The sequence below is a fragment of the Echiichthys vipera genome, assembly GCF_963691815.1.
Source record: "Echiichthys vipera genome assembly, chromosome: 11".
NCBI classification, from domain to species: Eukaryota; Metazoa; Chordata; class Actinopteri; order Perciformes; family Trachinidae; genus Echiichthys; species Echiichthys vipera.
The window spans coordinates 11,252,889-11,272,905 of NC_139836.1; the positions used below are offsets into that span (position 1 = coordinate 11,252,889).

The 20,017-nt window shown below is 40.1% G+C and overlaps 1 protein-coding gene across 3 annotated transcripts in view; it reads right to left on the reverse strand.

Moving 5' to 3' along the window:
• The window catches only part of ate1 (arginyltransferase 1), a 60,379-nt gene that overhangs the window by 38,716 nt on the left and 1,646 nt on the right, over positions 1-20,017 (reverse strand). Inside the window, exons 2-8 of one of the 3 annotated variants that reach the window (XM_083922394.1) lie at positions 17,704-17,767; positions 17,500-17,562; positions 17,193-17,296; positions 16,474-16,686; positions 10,232-10,437; positions 5,447-5,575; positions 3,860-3,988 (exon numbers count right to left, since the gene is read on the reverse strand). In XM_083922394.1, the coding sequence (XP_083778520.1) occupies positions 3,860-3,988; positions 5,447-5,575; positions 10,232-10,437; positions 16,474-16,686; positions 17,193-17,296; positions 17,500-17,562; positions 17,704-17,767 (908 nt within the window). The remainder of the gene's footprint in view (positions 1-3,859; positions 3,989-5,446; positions 5,576-10,231; positions 10,438-16,473; positions 16,687-17,192; positions 17,297-17,499; positions 17,563-17,703; positions 17,768-20,017) is intronic. The other 2 variants (XM_083922393.1, XM_083922392.1) reach the window with 2 other exon arrangements.

Genomic DNA, 20,017 nt, shown 5'->3' on the forward strand with positions numbered 1-20,017 from the left:
TGATATTGAATATTTTTAGGTGGGCCTTTTTTCAGCTAACATATGTTCAGCTGCTGCCCCCATCCACAGCCGTTAATTTCTTAGCTCCTGTTTCAGTACTCCCTCCTGCTACCCCAAACTGGAGGCGTGCCGACCGCCATCTACTGTAGGTAGTAATACACTAACTATAGATAAGTACCTCACACAACCCCACTCCAAAAAATCCAAACTATCCCTTTAAAACAGCAACGGAATAAACATATGAATACGATCTCAGCTTCCTCTGTATCTCTAATACAAAAACACATATGCCTGTAAACTGAGCCATGTACCGAGCGCCTTCTGGAACCATCTCGTCTGCAACACATGGAGTCCATCACTTCCTCTCTAACTCTCCCTTTCCTATAGTAAACACTCATCTGTGTACGATTAGAAGAGCAAGCAGCCGTCTCAAACACACATACAGGCAGTCGTGCCTTCACTCACACACATACAGTACATATAAACACACGCATCTGCTTAAGTCTAATTGCTACTTAGACCTCTCGTCATTGTGCTGTTTATTTGCTCAAATTGCTGTACTTATTTTAGCGACAAGGTGTCTGTATTCACTCTCTTGCATTAAAAAACAATAAAAGCCTGTATCTTTCTCTTTTCACCAAACATTTGCTGACAAGATCACTGTTTACTTCAGTGTGCAGCACAGCAGCTCCAGGAATCTCGCTGCAATGCACAGATCAATGGGCCTATATACAGTATATATCAACATAATACTTCACTGTGAGCTGTGACATAAAAGGAATTCTGCCTACAGAAGGTTTTATTGAATCTCTCATTATTGTGCATAACCATGTTGCAAATAGCTTTATGCTAATCTGAGCCAAAAGTTATTTTCCTCATTATTTCTTCCATTTTTACTGACATTTTTATTGTCATGTCTTAGCTTTTTCCATATACTTTTTTATGTGTCTTGGTTAAGGTCCTAGCCATCAAGAAGAGTAAATACAGATTTAACAGGATTTGTTTTCCTCAAAATGAATGCCACATGTGCAGGAACTCAGAGTCACGGCTCAGCAAAACAGTTAAGACCAGTAAGTGTGAGTAAGAGTGTGTGTGAGTGTGTGTGTGAGTGTGTATGTGTGTAATTGCAAGTTTGCCTCAACTCTGTCAGGAAACCATGATTGGATTTGGAAGGAATAATGTCTGGCTCCCTTCCAGGATGACATGGAATGACAGGAAATGCATACATCCTTAAACAAACAAAGCCATTCCCCTCCAGGACACAATACTGTCTAATGGCAGTACAATTCTCTCTCTCTCTCTCTCTCTCTCTCTCTCGCTCACTCACACACACACACACACAAGCACGCACACACGCACGCACGCACGCACACACGCACACAGGGCTCTGTGCCAGGATGACGGTCCCTAGGTAATACTTTAATGGATTAATAAATACCTCCACAAATACTAAATGACTCAACTTCCTAGGTAGCAACAGCAGGCATAGAATGGCAGTGCACCAGATTGTGCCATCACCACATCTACAATGTGTTTCCCATTTCTTTATGAATGCCATGGGACAATGGGGGGGCTCTGGGCTTCTGGGAAGAGAACGGGCGAGTTAACAAGGAGCTTGATGGGCAAGACAATAAAATCACTAGTGCTCAGAATTGTGGGTTCATGAATGGTTGTCACAGTTATAAGTCTAACTAAGGGGGGATTAATAAAGTTAGTTTAGTTTTGAGTGGGAACAATTAGGGATGGTTATGTACAAATGAACTGCAGTGGGACAAAGCCAACCAAGAAGGGGACAGCACGGCATCACCAGATCTGGTATTAATGACACAACAGAACAAGGGCTTAAACCAGGGGGATGTTTACATCTGTCAGAACCCGACTAGTTTTAGACATCCAGTAGACTGTATAAAAAAGTGGAAGTAGCTAATGTGATGTTACCCATTGGTTTGTGGACTATCGTTTTCGAGCCTTGAGTTTGGCATTTTGTTGTTGTTTTTTTGGAGCCATAATGATCATATTTGAACGAGATGTTGAAGTTGGCAAGGAGCACTAAGCCAGTCATCTGCATACTGCCAGCACTGCAGTGGCACAGAGCCAGTTGTTAATCTGCAGTTTCCCTTAAGTTACCAGCTAGAACTAGACAAAACGCTGAACAAGATATTTTAAGGGACTTGAATGTTAACTAAAATACGACCTGTCAATCACAAGGAAGCCAAAGCATACTCTACTTTATCTATTTTACTCAAAATGGGCCAATAATTTACAAAATGAACATCATGCTGTGTTGAAGAAGACATGAAACTAGATATTGAGACTATACACTAATTAGGAAAATGTTTACTGAGGTAATAAAGTGAAAAGTTGGGTAATTTTCTCCTCGACTTTTACACAATCTGGCTTTTCGAACTTCTGAATTAGCTTCACTTTTCAAACCCAGAAGCTACATCAACTTATTTTATACAGTCTATGGTCAACCTGTGGAACATTTCCATGTAGCACACAAAAAGTTTGAATGTATGAATTGTACATATTATCATCTTAATTAAACCCTGTCAAAATGGAAGTATCGTGTTGTTACAAATCCAGGCATTTCTCTATACCATTCTCTATTGTAAAAGATGTCAAGGCGAATTACAATGAATAGCCTTTAAGACTAATCAACCCAAACTTAATTCACTCTGTGGTTTGGCACTACACTGCACTCGGTCAATATCCAACCTGGAAAGTCCATCAATAAAAAAATAACATTAATTTCTGGCAAACCAAGACAGAGGAGTTGTTTGGGCAGCTCTACACCTTTCATTTTTTATTTATTTTTATACTTATTCCTTTAGTTCTTGAACCCATCTGATCCCAGTACAGTTATAAACCTGAGCTAAAGCTGAAGTGCACACAAACATGCACACACACACAGACTTTAATAGAGCTAGTGTTATGGCACTAGGAAAGAATCTGCCACAGTCTGCCCAATCTGACAGCTTTTATTATTTATTAATTACCTTAGTTTTACAAGCTGGAGAATTCAGTAATTTACTGAGGCCTGCTGGCAGGAGGGTAGAGGTGGTTGTTTTTCCAGCCCTGAGGGACAAAAGGCCCCCTCAGGTTAGTGAGAAGGTCCAGCAGTTCTGCATCCTGACTAGACTTTATTTTCTTCTATTTTATTCATATAGTAAGTGGAGAAATGGAGGTGTGTGCATATATTATAGTAAAATTTACTGTGCATTGTAAATTCATTTTTACATTTTATGAATCTATTCTTGGTTATTATTTCTGCTTCCCATTTCCATTCATTACCGGACAATACTTCTCATTCACCGCATAAAGTAAGCCTACGCATTCAAAGAAACATGTTCCAAAAAACTTTTTTATGATTAGAATTGTTTATCAAGGACCAATGAATGCTACAATTCACCCAGAAGCACTGTGATGAGCAGTACAAAAGTACTAAGTACTCCCCTATTGTAAAAAGTGAGGTTTCTTATTATAATGCACATCAAGGTGTTATATAAATATACGGGGCAGAGACGCAGAGAGTGCAGATATTGAAAACCCTGAAATTCTGACCAATCAGAGCAGACTGGACTTTTTCAGGAGAGGGGCTTAAAGAGACAGATGCTAAAACTAAGTGTTTCTGCCAGAGGCTGAAAACAGGTATGTTCAGACAGACAGTATGAGAAAAAGAATGTGCCGACATAAGGGGATGTAAAGATCTTCTAGTGGAAACCCAAAATGTAGTATTAACCTGAAAATTTAAAAAAAGAATATATCCCCTCTAACTTAAAAACAAGATAAAATAGAAAAGAAGCAATAAGCTGGAGTAGACCCCTACAGTAGGTGTGGAAGAAAAATCATGCAGTACCTCAGTCTCACTACATTCGCTGGGGTCATCACCATGAATGGCCATCTGGTACTGGGCGTACAGCGCCACCGACTGCTGATAGGACGCTGTGAATTGGGGGTCCTCAAAGTCGACCGGCACTAACCTCACCTTCAAGCACAAGGTATGGAGGGAAAGGGGCAATAAAGTGGAGGGATGTTTTATAAGTTTTGATAGTGATTACAAGGACGGTGAGTAAGAAGAAAAAAAAAAGAGGGAGAATGGGTGCTCTGGAGGAATTGACAATGCAGAATCCAACAATAGAGGTTTTACAATGTTATACATGCGTTTCGACATGTCAGGGTTCACATCAGCCTCCTAGTCCTGGAGGCAAGCTGGTAACACAGCTGGTGTGTTTTGAGTTTGAGACTTGATTTAGTGATTTAATCAGATGGTCAAAATGAACACATGAATGCATGAAAAAAAAATGAGAATCCAGGAGACTGAAAGCGTGTTTTGATGTCCCTAAATGACTTGAGGATGAGGCTAGTGCACTGCCCAGCTTTTACCACAGATCGCGCGCAGAATCATTATTTTAAGATTCAACACTGTCAGTGCCGTGTAGGCTCCAGACTGAGCAGCAGAAAATCCCAAATTGTGTCTGAATGAATCATCTCAGCTAGACACATACAGGCTCTTCCAACACTACGGACTCGTCTCAACAAGGTAAACAAAGTTAAAAAGACTGCACGAACCGCTGCAATTAAAATCTCGTAACCACTGCTCACTGCTAAACTCAAATGTGATTCCAGTGCAGACATAGGGATCTATGGTGAGGGTCGAGTGATGGGGGTGTGGGTTGGGGGGTAGTGGCGGGCACACAGTCAAGGTAAATGTGTGAAGGTCGAGAGGATTCAGCTGACGAACTGCCCCCCAAAACTGAAACAGCTCAAGACTAATGACCCAGCTTGCTGGTTGAGGGCCAACTCAGACACCTGGAGAAACACTGCTCTCAACCAGGGCGTATGGAAACATTTTCCCTTCCATTTCCTCTCCATTTGACTCGCTCTTATACACATTCACTCTCGTTAACACTAACATGTTAATTCACTTTTGTTTCATTCATACAGACATTTTGGTTTCCCCGATGTGACATTCTATTGGATATTGAAACATTTAAGTACAAATGATTTATCAATAGCAATCAGTTTCAGTCTCATATTTTGAAGATATCTGCAGTACAGTGCTGTTCATTATGATTTAAACCTGTGAAATGACTTAAAAAAAAGTAATTTATACCCATTATATACTTACTACAACTTAATATTGATTTACTGTTATTCAATTATTGAATAATTATATTAATAATGATAATTATAATTATAAAAAAAATGTTTTAAATAGAATCACATCCAGCACTTACAATAAAGAAATTGTTGAACAACAATACACTTGGGTCCAATATATGACCAAAAAAAAACAAAAAAGGGGCCATTATTAAATATTCATAAGAGATCAGAGAAAGATAAAATCCTGGTGATGTCTCGTAGGTATACAATCTTGTCAACCCTCTCCCTCCCTCCCTGGGTACCCCTTGAGCTGGTCGACCTACGCCCCCCACCCTCTGACCTGGCTCTCGGATGGTTTGTCAGGAGGGTCCTTGTGAATGGCCATCTGGTAGAGTTTGTACACCTGGTAGGAGGCGTCGAAAGAGGCTTTGAACTGCGGGCTAGGGGGATTGGAGCGCACTAGCCTCACCTTCAAAAAGAGTACGGGCAGACAAAGGTTAACATCAAAATGAAAAAAGTACTGAGAATAGCATAAGTGGTGATTCAAATCCTTCAAAAGTAAGATATTGTCACAAATCAAAGAGAGAAAAGGTGTCAAAAGAGTGTGAAAGGAGAGAGAGACCGACACAAACACACCCTCTCCAGCACAGATTATGAAGATTTTTTTAAACCAATTTACAACAAAAATGGAAATATTTCTATTTCCAGTTTGAAAGTTTTGTTATTCTCTTTTAGTAAAAGGCCTTGTTTTCAGCAATAGCAGCTGTTGCTCACCTAGAACAATACAAAGAGGGTGTGTTATGTCCATCTCGACACAAAAACAGCAGGTGTTACTAAAAAAAAAACAAAGAATTTAACAAGCATAGTAACAGACAACTCATAAGTACTTGTACAGCTCCTCAAAAATAAGGAATAATCATTAGCCTTTTTACTTTCTATCTACTCTTCATATGAGCCCATGTCCAGCGCTGCACCATGTCATCTGAGATGCAAGTTTTATTCTTGATCCTGATCATATGAACAGGAAAAAGTGTGTGCAGAGAAGTTTCAGATTAAGGTAAACTAATAATCTTTTTTCTTGCTCTTTAATATTTCTGTTATTGTTCCTTTGATGACTTGTCGTGTCTATATTTGCTTCGTAGAGCGAGACTGATAAATGTACGCTATAACAGCCGATATTAGCTCATTGCAAATATACTGTTTTGATGCATAAGTGGGCCCATGATAGAAAAGGTAATAAAAACTGCAGCAGAGAAAGACCCAATTAGCTATGAGTTTTCAACTGTAAAATGCCACAGATAGTATGTTTATTGGTCTCAATGTCTGTTGTGTTTGGAAAAACAGAATACTATTGGCTTGTATATTGTGATCAGATTTTCTTCCCAAATATCAATATCACTATTGGCCACAGATATCCAGTATGGGTCAGGCTATAGTTTCTACTGTAAACGCTTAAATTAATTATGATGAGCAACAATGAAACTAGTCCAAGTTCAGCTAGCCAAAGTAAAAAAATGTGCAAAAGTTAGCAAATACATTCATTAATTCACACATTTGAAAAAAGCAAACAATAAGAAAATGTTTGCTGAGCTATAAATCAACATTAATTGGGAGAATCCGGAGAAGCCTGTGATAGCCTCGACCCGCAAAGATTATTGGATTAATAGTTGTCAACTATTAAATTAATCACCACCAACTACGACAACGATAATTAATAATTTGAAATGATCTGATTTTAGTCTCTTGAAGGTGAGTATTTAGACAAAACAAGACATTTGAGGATGTTATCTTGTGTTTTCAGAAACACTGATCAGCTTTTTCACCATTTTGCGACATTTTGTGGGCCAACTAAACAATTAAAGATCAATTAATTGAGAAGATTATCAACAGATTAATCAACAACGAAAATAATCGTCAGTTGCGCCCTTAGTTTTGCTCATGTCACATAAACCAAAAGAAGATTTCAACTTCTACATCCCCCGGCTCCATTTAATTAAACTGTCTCTTCGTTTGAAAGCTTTTGTTGGCCACGGAGGCTTTGCCAAACGAATCCCCTGGATGGACAGAAACAAGGAATTGAACCTTGGGTTTGTTTGAGTTGGATCCAAGTGGATTTCTCTCATATGAACACTTGGCATCTCCATCCTTTAGTTAAACAGAGACGTTGGGCCTCTTACATAAAAGGATAATGCTGATCATCGGTTCTATTAATTTCGTTCTAAATCTAGAGATATATTTTGATAGTCTTAAATCATTTTAGTGAAACAACACCGCAGCAGACAGCGGACAGCATGGAAATTAAATTCTAGCAATTCTCATAACAGTCTTGAAATTTAACACCAACCGTCTGACACTTGACCTCTTTATGGATGTTCAAATAAAGCCACACAATACCGGTGGCATTTGCTTTCCTTTAATTAAAATGAAAGATCATGGTTCATCAAAGCTTTAATGAAAGATATGTTGCTTCGAACCTGGCTCTTCAAGATCTCACAAAACACCATGATAAAGTAATATAATAGAGGAGACACCTGACTGCAGAGCCCTTGCATGTTATCAATAACAGCTTTAAAAGAAAACACTATGAAAATATGAGCAAAGTGTGGAGACAGAAGGGCAGACTCATGATGGGAATAGTGCCTGAACAGTTCCACACTTTCCTGAGGTGCCTGTGGGGCTCTTTATCACATTCTCACATTGCCCCCTGGTGGGGATCACTGGAACCAAAGCTGTAAAAAAAAACTGACTGGCCCTATATTTGTGTAACTATCCTTTAAACCAATTTTCAACTTTCTTGGAATACAATCAGCATTGTTGTATGAACATTAGCCCCTCTTCACTGATGATGCTTAAGGTGCTTGTTTTCAGTACATTAGATGTGTCTTCTGCAGTGGATTTCGGACTCTGTCTCTACAGTTTTTAATTGAATCCGGAGTTTTATGGATTTTATCCCTTTAGAAGCTACAAGTTTTAGGCTTAAAGACTTTTTTCCCCACATTTGAGACCCCTCCTGGACTATTAGAGATGACTGAGCACAGGTCATTTGGAGTTGTCTATACGGACTAGCATGGACTGAGAGCTTAAGGTTCCTTTCCATGTAGGTCTTAGTGTTAAATATGTCATTATCCCATCATAATGCAAGATTTTTTTCATTTAATTATTTTTTTGATTCTTGTGCGTGGGGAAAATGTCTTCTGCGTTGGGCGTATGTTACTGTATAAAAGAGGGTACATACTGCATTTGTATCATGCTCCTACATCCTTGATAGTTTGACCCTTTGGAAATTAATAAATATACTTTAATAATATCCTAATGAACAAGAACAATAAAGGCCAGAACTGAGGTAACTACCGAGCTGCACATACTGTTCATCTAAATGTCTCTTCCCTGTCACTGTGACTTCTCTCTTTGATATACATTTAAATTACTTCAAAAGTAACAAGCTCTTTCAATTTCACAGGCGCCAGATTCTATAACAATCATGGCAAGAGAGAAAGGTCAAGTGAGCAGTAAGCAAAGGTGAGACGATAATTCTTATCTATATATTTTTTTAAAGTCCTGAAACCAGTCAAAATATCTTTAAAAAAATGCATTTTCAGGGGTTAAAGCAAGGAACGATTTATGATCCTGAAAAGTTATTCAGGTGGAAATGTGTGCCATGTATAGAATTATCATTAGCACTTGTGGTATTATATTAATTTAAAACTGCTCTATGCCTGAACTCTGGGTTTATGATCTTATGGAGCTGCTACTACAGTTAAATGCCCTAGGGGTGTCCCCGACTAAACATTTTTATAGTCGAATCTGATTCGTCACATCTTGCCTTTAGTCAACTTATCGTCTAATCAGTTTTTTTTGTTCATGAAAACTCTCTGATCCAAGGTAGCGAGCCATGGACATGAAGCAGACAGCGGCGGGTGCACGTGAGTCCAGCGCTGCATGGTCACGTGTGTCAGGCAGAGGGTTACTGAGGGATGTGATTTCTGATAGGAGCATCTTATTAAAAGTATTTGTTGTTATAACTTAAACGTTTTGTTTGTATCTTTCTTTGACAATAGCTGACAGTATATCTAGAACTGTGGCTTCACTTTCACTTTCACAGCTCTGTGTCAGACTGTGTCGGATTGAACGTTTAGAATTAAAAACAACAAATGGGCAAATATTCAAATGAAATGATGCTGATGATTAAACAGTTGCAGACTGTTGTATTTCTGACGCCCAGATAGATTTAAAGCATAGCCAAAATCATGAACAAATTTGGCGCATTTTGCCCTAGTGTAACTAGACATCTATCTTCTGGTACTGGTGTGAAAACCTCTTTATGCCTGCAGCTCAGTCAAGGCACAGCAGACCAAGACTCAGCATCTTAATTGTCCTTTAGCCACAAATCTGATGCTAACCCTGGCCACATGTGAGAAACAGTTAAATGGGTCAAATGGAGGCATCTATCATTTATTTGACTTGTAAAAGATATAAATCAACCTCCCTTTGCAAATGATGACCTTGTGTTCATGCCCACTTAGTGAATTGGAATGTAAATTGCAACAAATGAATCCAATTGGAAAGAACTGACTGGGTGGAGGTCTTGTCAGTCTAGTCTCAGGGGGTATGTAGACAAGAGACAGGCACCGCTGGTTCATCACTGCATCTGGCTCAAATCTTGGTCAAGACCAAGAATGACGTTACTCTACCAACTTCAGCTAGAGACCTTCGCCAGGGATCTTTCTACATCCTTCTGCCCCCTGCCAAAAGTTCATTTCCATGTCCTCTCTTACCGCTTGAGCTGGGTGCTGTGGTTTTAATGTCATCAGAAGGGTAACGCGAACCAGTTTGTGTGGTGCGCCTGTCATTTGGTTGAATTTGAACTGGAAAGAGGTGGTTTTTCCACTCTGCTCTGGCCAGCTATCCTCTCCGCACACATAAACACATGGTGAAGTCACTGGAGCTAGGGAAGAGGGCTCTATGAAACCTTTTCAAGCTAACTGAATCCAAACATCATGGAGACAGAGAGCTCAAACAAAAACACTAGTTCTTAATGATAGCTGGAGTCATTACAATAGGCTAATGTTTATTCCAAGTCACACAAAAAAAGAAAAGAAAGTACCTACTCCATATATCTGCTCACCTCAAGGCAATGAGAGGAATTGTCAGGCAATGACTCATTGATGAAATCTTCCAGGGGCTTGGTCTGGGCCGGAGTGGGCGGGGTAGGAGAGTCAATGGGAGAGACCCCATCAGCTTGTTGTCTAATCTGATCTTTCTGAAGACGTCGCTCCTTCCTTAGATCTTTGGCCTTCCGACATAGCGGCCGGCCAGGATCAGCACCAATTCCTGCTCCCCAGAATAGAGGAGAGAAGAGGGGGAGAATTGTCAAAGCTTTCCAAAGGTGGTGTTTAGGTGGGGTGCTACAAAAAATGTATTTATTAAGACTTAACACAGAAGTAGGAATGGTGCTGGTATTGATGCGTCTCAAAATGTTTCAGATTAATTTTCCCCTTCCCCTTTTGACAAACGGGCTGTCATATTTACTTTACATATTTACTAAGAAGCCAGTCTTAACAAAAAGGCCTACGGAAGTCATGTTCTTGTTTCCATGCCTAAACAGTCTTTATATTACATCATTGCTTAGGAGGCTATAAAGCAATATGATCTGTGTTCATACAAATGATTATTATTAAGCAGAAGACACAATTAATCCATGAGGTGAGGTTTTTTGTTCTAATAACTATAATGACAAAGATAACAGATCTCTCTCTCTCTCTCTCTCTCTCTCTCTCTCTCTCTCTCTCTCTCTCTCTCTCTCTCTCTCTCTCTCTCTCTCTCTCTCTCTCTCTCTCTCTCTCTCTCTCTCTCTCTCTCTCTCTCTCTCTCTCTCTCTCTCTCTCTCTCTCTCTCTCTCTCTCTCTCTCTCTCTCTCTCTCTCTCTCTCTCTCTCTCTCTCTCTCTCTCTCTCTCTCTCTCTCTCTCTCTCTCTCTCTCTCTCTCTCTCTCTCTCTCTCTCTCTCTCTCTCTCTCTCCCTCTCTCTCTCTCTCCCTCTCTCTCCCTCTCTCTCTCTACCTCTACCTCTACCTCTACCTCTCTCTCTCTCTACCTCTCTTTCTCTCTACCTCTCTCTCTCTCTCTCTCTCTCTCTCTCTCTCTCTCTCTCTCTCTCTACCTCTCACTCTCTCTCTACCTCTCACTCTCTCTCTCTACCTCTCACTCTCTCGCTATCTCTCTCTCTCTACCTCTCTCTCCCTCTCTCTCTATCCTCTTCCTCCTGGGCTCTTGCCAAGCCCTCAAGCTCTCCGGGCATCCCATGTCAACAGCTTACACGCCTACATCCTGTTTGGAGCAATAAGGAAACGAGAGCCATTTCCTGCTTGTCCTATTGCCAGCCGCCGCCATCAGCTAACTTACTAACTTTCCCTTAAGTCAACGTAACAAGGAAGAGAGGGACGCCTGATCCTGACAGGGGGGGAGGGAAACTCTGGCACTGGTCACGGTTCACTGGCAGCATTCAGCTTCAGCTGACTCAAGCTCCTTTTTCTACTGTAAGATACAGCTTCTGTCCTGTGAATAGTAAAAGCCTACCACAGGAGGAAGTTGATGCAGATTCTCGCTTATTTCATTATTTATCTTAAAGGTCCCATATCATAAAAGGTCAGATTGTCTTTTTATTTATTTATTATAAAGCAGGTTGAGGTGCTACATAGATACTGTAGAAGTATTAAAATGCTCAATACACGGGAAAACACGTTACAGTGCCATTGAAGTCAGAATGGTGGTGCAGAGACGCCAAGAGTGCAGATGCGCAAAATCTGGAAATGCTAATCAATCAGAGCAGGCTGTCTGAATATACCCCCCTCCCAAAAAAGCCCAGACAGTGAGAACAATTAGAGGAGGGAAAATGAGTGGAGTCACTAAGTCACTAAAGGAGCGAAGTATTTCTGATATAAACATACAGCCCTGGGAGTTCTAGCGTGGACAAATGGTTTTCCTCTGTCAGAATAATGTGACGAGGTCAAGACAGTCTGCTCACATTGGCCCTCATTTATCAAACAAACGTACGGCAGAAAAACGTGCGTACGACCATTTCCTGGCAAACACCGGCATTTATCAATTTGGACATGAGCGGGAGCTACGATCAAATCTCACGTCACACACATGATTCTTTTATATTTCACAACAGCTCGGCTCCAGCCCCCCGCGACCCCGACAGGGACAAGCGGTTGAAGATGAATTAATTAATGAATGTGTTGGCGCGCGGCTGCAGCAAGACGCATTGCAGAGCCAAAATAATCTCCTCGGTTAGTGGCTACCCTCGATAAATGGCATTAAATCAAACAAGGTATCAGATGATTAACATCTTGGTATGGTTCTTCTAGGTGACAAAGGTTATCCTCTAACGGTATACCTAATAACCCCGCTGGCAAACCCCGCTACAGAGCAAGAGCGCCGGTGTTGTGCCGTATTGAGCACCCCTGCCTTGAAATGCACCCCCTCGCATTATAGGTGCTATACTGGTCCAGAAGGCTGTTGTTTGGACCTATAGGAGTAGTTTATATACAGGTAACCCACAAAGGTCAGAACATTGGTTACTTACAGTCTTTTAACTATTTTAAAGAGTTTAAATGACAAACTTGGATAATAGCGAACACTAAACAATACCTTTTTGTATGTTCTGTGGAAATATACTGCAGCCATAATTACAAAATGAAATAAATGGATCTTTTGATCAAGTTGAATGTATTTGACTTAGCGTTTCCTAAATATAATCCCAGTTTTTCTTGCAATTAATAGGTTCAAAAGTGTGTGCTTTTAATGTGGTTACCTGTATATAAACTACTCCTATAGGTGGAAACAACAGCCTTCTGATCCAGAATATCACCTATAATGCGAGGGGGTGCATTTCACGGCAGGGGTGCTGAATACGGCACAACACCTGTCCAACAGTGCGCACACGCGCACACGGGTCTCAGTGGAGCGCTGCTTCGGGTTGACTGCCTCCGTTATTCTTTTCCATACAGCGTTTTTATGGGCCCCTTTTACTCCACTCTTAAGACTGCCAAAAAGCACATCTTTATTTTGCTCCATCTCGGATGTCAGGATGCCGATCTTTGTGTCGGAAAAGTTTCTTTTCGTACCAGCGTTTCTCCTCTACGTTTTTGACCTCAGTGGGCAAGGCCTCCGAACCAGGAATTGTTTAAGGGCGTAACATGTTAATGACGATCAAATTCAGCCTCCGCATTTATCAAGGCCCGCTCATTCGTACGCTAAGATTGGTCAGATACGAATGTTTCATAAATCACACATGGGTCCTGTAGTACGGCCAATTCTGCGCTCAGATCTGCGCCCGTTTTCACGCAAGATTGATAAATGAGGCCCATTGTGTCTGAACTGTGTCTCACTCGCGCGCACACACACACACACACACACACACACACACACACACACACACACACACACACACACACACACACACACACACACACACACACACACACACACACACACACACACACACACACACACACACACACACACACACACACACACACACACACACACACACACACACACACACACACACACACACACACACACACACACACACACACACACACACACACACACACACACACACACACACACACACACACGAGATTAAGTCTGACGGATCAGTTCCTGTGGAGGATACATGCTCCCACTCCAGCAGTTAGCACTTCATTAAAGCTGTGACACTTTCCCTCGTCGCTTCCCCAAACACACAAACGACTCTCAAAATCAGCATCAACTGTCTGCTATTATGCCTTACTGCTTACTTGCATATAAGCATGTAATGCTAAAATTAATTTAAGTGGGAGGAGGATTCTGTATTCTGTGAGCAGCCACTGAATAAATGAACATGGAGTATTGCAGTGTCATTATACAAAGCATACTCTGGGAAACTGTAAAGTCTGTACTATTTATTCTGCCAAAATAAAACACACTAAACTGCTTCCTACAACACATTGCTTCCTGCTCCGGCCTTTTGGGGGGACTTAAATGATACTGTGTCCTTTAAAGTTTCAATATTCTTGAAATCACAGATTTGGAACGCCCAACCTCTCTCTGTTGGCTGAGAGTGTCGTCCCTTTGGCCTTCATCTGGACAACCTGCAGTCGCGGGGTTTCAGGCACATTAGAGCGGCTCTTGCAAAGTAACCAGGAGAGCGGCAGATAAATAGGTGTGTCCAACAATTGAGTAAATTGTCACCAGGTGCCAGATTAACACCAAAAAAAAGAAAAGTGTTTTCTAAGTTTTCTATCTGTTTTTTTCACACAATCAAGGTTTTTGTTGAAGTGCCTTAGTTATTTAAAAAAAACATGCTAGGACAGAAGTGGAACAGCCACAGCTGACATTCTATCAAATTCTGGACAATAAAAATAACAGTTTTTCAGAATAAACCAAGAATGTTGTTCTCTAATTTTGATCTCCACTGTATATGGAAAATGGGAAGTCATGTTTTCTCAAGCTAGAACTGGAACCTGACCAAAGCTATAAAGCGCTCCAGTCATAAAACCAGAGGAAAGATATGTCCAGGTGTTTTCTGTTGGAGGTGAATAAGGGGGAGTAGAGAACCACTGGCCCAACAAAGTAAATCCTCCCTGCTTCCGCTTTGCTAGCCTCCTGGAAAGGCATGTTATTTCTGACAGTCTGAAGAAGAAAAGCGTGGTGCTGACACAGGTGTAAGAGCAGAAGGACACTGGCACCACTGAACGTTTGCTCTGTATGTTTATGTCTGCATCTGGATCCACCTGTGCCACTGCCAACACCAAGCTTTCCTTGATTAATGAGTGTGGGATCCTGTTCTCATTAAATGTTAGAGAGGGAAAAAAAGGCCTGAAACACGAGCAGTTGTTAGAAGTGCTGCTTCCTGTGTCTAATAGGAGTTTATTATCTGCTCACTGTGAGTGTTAATTCTTCATTACTGTGTGTTGGCTGTGAGAATATCCTGTACTGGAGAGTAAGGGGAACATGACAAATAAGCCCAAAACAGACACACTTTTGAAATACACACAAGAGACATCGGCCTCATTCACCAAGCTGCTGCTGGGTCTATAACAAGGTGAACAGTGACACATGCTGGCGAGCAGTGGTCCTTCAGCTATTGTAGAACACCACAGTGACAGTCCTACAGCTGTGTGGTGAGGTGATGTGATTAAATCTACCGTCACTAAGTCATCAAGTAGATACTTGATACTTTTTTCAATCCCACAGGGTAAAAATTACAAACAATTAAGGCAGAATTTTTAAAATAGAACAATACAAACAACGTCACGAACACTTTAAAAAGTTGTCTGACTTAGTGAAAAGAAAAAAGAAAACACATAACTGTAGGTATAATATCTGGGTTGTGTTCATAATATATGACAAATATTTTCAAAATCTTGTTTGTTTTATTGTATTGTATATTAAATATTTATATATACTGTATATATTGTATTGATTTCTGCGGACATTAAATGATAATGTGAAGGAACCTAAACCTTGGATTCAGTTGGTGAATAAGTTGTTGTTAGTCAGGTTTCTCCACAGTGTAAACACGTCAACTGGAGGAGACGGAGGCTGAACTGTTGACGGCAAAAGTACCAATAGTAACAAGTTAGTATCTAATCCGATGCTAATTTTTTACTATAGGTTATTTTCAGAGTATCATTTTTTTTTTTTTACAGTCCTAGTAAAAGCAGATTACAATTGCTATGCAAGATCATGGATTCATGTAGGGCTGAAGTGAATAATTTCCATGAATGATTTACCCGACTACCATTGTCTCTATCATGAATGGTGAATCAATGGAGGAAAATGCACTTTAAGATTTGTTCAAATTGCTTACCAAAGCATAAAATTCTCACATTTGAGAAGCTGTTTCAAGTAAATATTTTGCATTTTTGCTTGAAAAAATCCTTAAAAGATTAAAGGAAACATTAAGTATAATGCTCATTTTCAGGTTTATAATTGTATTCAATACTTGCATTTTGGGTTTCTACAAGCACATGTTTACATGCTTTAGTGTAAAAAAACAAAACAAATACACTGTCTGAATATACCTGCATTCAACCTCTGTCTGAAACGCTCCAATGTAGCGCCTCCCTCTTTAAGCCCTGCTCCCGAAAAGCCCAGTCTGCTCTCTGCTCTGTCTGACTATAAAAATAGTAGCTGATTATCAGTTATGCAATGTTTACAAAAGAGTTTTTTGTTAAACAGGCAAAACATACCTAAAGAGCTATCCTGATTACTGTGCATTACTAATAAGTAACTAGTATTTGAGTCCTCTATTTCCAGTAACATCTAGAACAACACTGATTGTTGAGTATTACCAGAGAGTGAATAAGCTTTCTTACCCGGTTTAGGAGCTGTGGCTGTTCTCCCATCCGGCACAGACACCGGATCTTTTCTTGATGTCTCTGTGTCGATAAGTGAGGCAACAGCTACTTCGGGACACTCTGGTAGTTCCCTCTGAATGTCTGTGATATCAGCACACTTCACTTCTGAGTGACAGGCTTTACTCGGTTCTCGTGGACCTGCTTCGTCACACACCGAGTCCATTGGCTCCCCTGCAAGGCACAACGTTGCTTAAACCAGATCATGTGTACTACGGAGCCCCAGCGTCTACACTGTTTTGAGTTTGTGCACATCTCTTATTGTAGTTCCACTCTGATGCATATAGTCTAGAGGTTGTTAAAGTGATGCTAGACTCCTGTTAAAAGAATTTCAGGGGAGGCTCAGTGAATGGATGTGAAAAAATAATACATTAGTTATTACATTAGTTATCAAAAAAGGATCAGAATAGCCTAAATGTGTGTGATTTGGTTAAAGAGACAGTCCAGGAGCAGTAGTTTGGGGAAATTTTACTTTTTTTCCAACTTTCCCAGAGTTAGAAACTAATACATTTATTTGGACAGACCTTTTTATGTATTTTGTTATTATGTGTTTTCAAAGCTTTGGCTGAGGGGAGGCCACACAGACTTTGAAAACCCCTGATAAAGTCCAATAGTGTGCTCCTGTTTTTTTCCATTTTTTTCATGCATGTAATTACTACAAAACATATATACCCTCTCACCATCATGCTCTCCTTTTGGCAATTCTCCTTTGGAAATGAATTTGGTTATCTTCTTCAGGATTTTCTTGTGGGACTTTGAAGGCTGGAATTTCAGTGCATGACATCTTGGCAGAGAGCACAAAAGGCAAAGGTGTGGTTAGAACAACAAACATTTGTGTTGCTGCTCTGCTGTTATACAAGTATTTAATAGGTGATTTATAGATCTAAATATCTACTGTGGGTCATGCCCATGTGTCCCATATTTATCTGGTCTTGTCAGATCTGAAGTAAAGTAAATCATAGGGAAAATTCTGATGGGTAAAATTACCTGATGGTATACTGTGGACAGCATGTCTTGTTCAATTTAGGCTTATAGACATATTTCCCACTTCTGAAAAATCAAAGAACAGATAACTTTCACTAAAAGAAATGATCAATGTTTTGTTATATTCACAATGACAGTTCTTCACTATATTCATCAGAAAATGTATTAAAAAAAAAGGTCCATAGTAATTAAGCAGGATTAGATGACCTTCTCCATCCTCTGTCTATGAGGTCTTGGTAGTCTTGTACAGTCATGGTGTGAGACCACATCCCTGTAGAAAACAAAAGAAACATAAAACATTTAATTTTTACACCATGTTTTTCAAATGGAAAAAAAAGCTTTAGGCTGAGCATGCTTTCCATGTTTCCCTTACTAAGGAAATTATAGATACAGGCAGAAAAGGGTTTGAATTAGCTCGGCTGAATGAAATAAAACTCAAATAAAGCATAGAATAGAGACAGTTATAGGTATGCCTGTTTTAGCCTGAAATAGGAGGCATGTAAGGAGGGCGTGGTCAAGAGCACAGAGTCTGGTGGTGGTGGAGGTCCAAAATTTTTGTTTAATCTTAAAATCAGTGTCCCCTAAAGTAAATTCCCACAGTCCCCAATGGTAGCTGACAGATATGGATTATTATTTGTGTCCACAGCAGCTTGGATCCTACTTCCCAGAACTGGTCTGAGCGCCCCCGTCTCAACTCCTGACCTTCTCCTCCGCAACCATATACACAGTTTGCGCACACATACACACACACACACACGCACACCAAAATTCTTTATGACAAGACCACTATCAGTTTACATCTAAAACAACCAAGGGAATTCACTGTAAAACAGTTCACACAACACACACTGAGTTAACAACTGAGTATAATGTTGTATAATGTCCCAGGAGAATGGTGTTTAGCCAGAGTCCACAGAGACAAGAAGACGACACCGTGTGATCCAACAGAGAGACAACAGTGACGCAGGAAGTGACTGGACTGCAGGGTTCTCTTTTCTTAATTACCCCACTTTTCATTTATATTAGTGATCAGATATAATCCCCATAATAAATAGCATATCTGATCATCAAAGTATGTCTTTGGGCTTCCATACAGCATGTTTTTTTAAATCAATTTACATTTACAAGTTTGTGACTGGCATTAAAACTGAGCTGTTAGTAATTAGATATGCACATTGGCTCCAATATTGACTAATTAGCTGGATCAGATATCGGCTGAATGAGGCCGATCCAGTATTCAGATCCAGTCATTTATGTTTCATTAATATCATACACAGCAATACAGTTAAAGCGATTAAGTCTCTTTAATTCTATGTTTGCAAACACCAGTTAGTGTTTAATATCACATTTTAACATGTCTGTTTGCAGTGCACTTTACATGGAAGTGTTTTTGGTTTTTTTGCTGCTAATGCACACTTTGCTATTTATTTATAAATAATATTAAGTACATTTACATCTGTGTTAATTTGTTACCTTTTTTTTAACAAGGCTAAATGTTTATGTCAAGCCTGATGCCTTCTCTCACATGGCAAAGTATTCGTTTCATTCATTCAACAGTAGGATCACATCGGTATCGGGTGTCGGCCAATACGCTCAGCCCAGGTATTGGTATCGGATTGGAAAAAACTGGATCGTGCATCTCTATTAGTAATAGAAGTTATTTAAATACCACATTCATGGCCTTGCCATTTAGAATACATCCTCTTAGGGGTTTCTGCCCTATGGCCCAATTTTTTGTCCCTAAGCTCCCATGATCCTAGCAATTACAGGGCTGTCATGTTGTCACATGAATTTATTTGGATTAATATGAAATACTAATTTGTATTACTTAATGAATTGTAAGTGATCATCATCCTAAGAACTTGCAAGAGCAAGTAAATTTGGCAAAGGACAGGGCCAGGCTCATCAAAAACCAAAAACATGTCCACGGAAAAGCCTGATAACTAGTCCGGCAGGAAATCAGACGTTTAAAAAGGCAATAGTTCCAGAGAATAAATTAATCTTGCCGTGTGAGCTTCATGAGTGCAACAGCTGCTGTCATCATGGCACAACGGGAGTGTCTTGCCATTGTTTGCACCTAATTTTTCTCCACTGAGGCATGACAGACACAGTAACACAGAGAAGGGCAGATATTGTGCTCACATTTGCTTTTCATGTAACAACACTGGTGATAACATCACTGCACCAACATAGAAGAAAACACTATGTCACTGAACACCTGCCTGGAAGAGTTTACAGAATAACAGAAACACTGCTGGTATAGCTGATAAACACACTGTGGATCTTTAGACTTTCACTTCCCAGGAAAATACAGGCACTACAATAAGACTAGTGGAAGAACAACCTGAAAATCAGCAAGCTTGAAATAATAGGTTCATTTCTGTGATTGTAAGTCGAGTGCACTGTGTTTAACCTGTTACCTTTCAACTTTTCCCTCCCCAGAACCTGCCATGCCCACATGATGTAACTATCCAGATTACCACTCTTATTTTAGCTTAGACAACAGCTCTTGGCAGTGGGC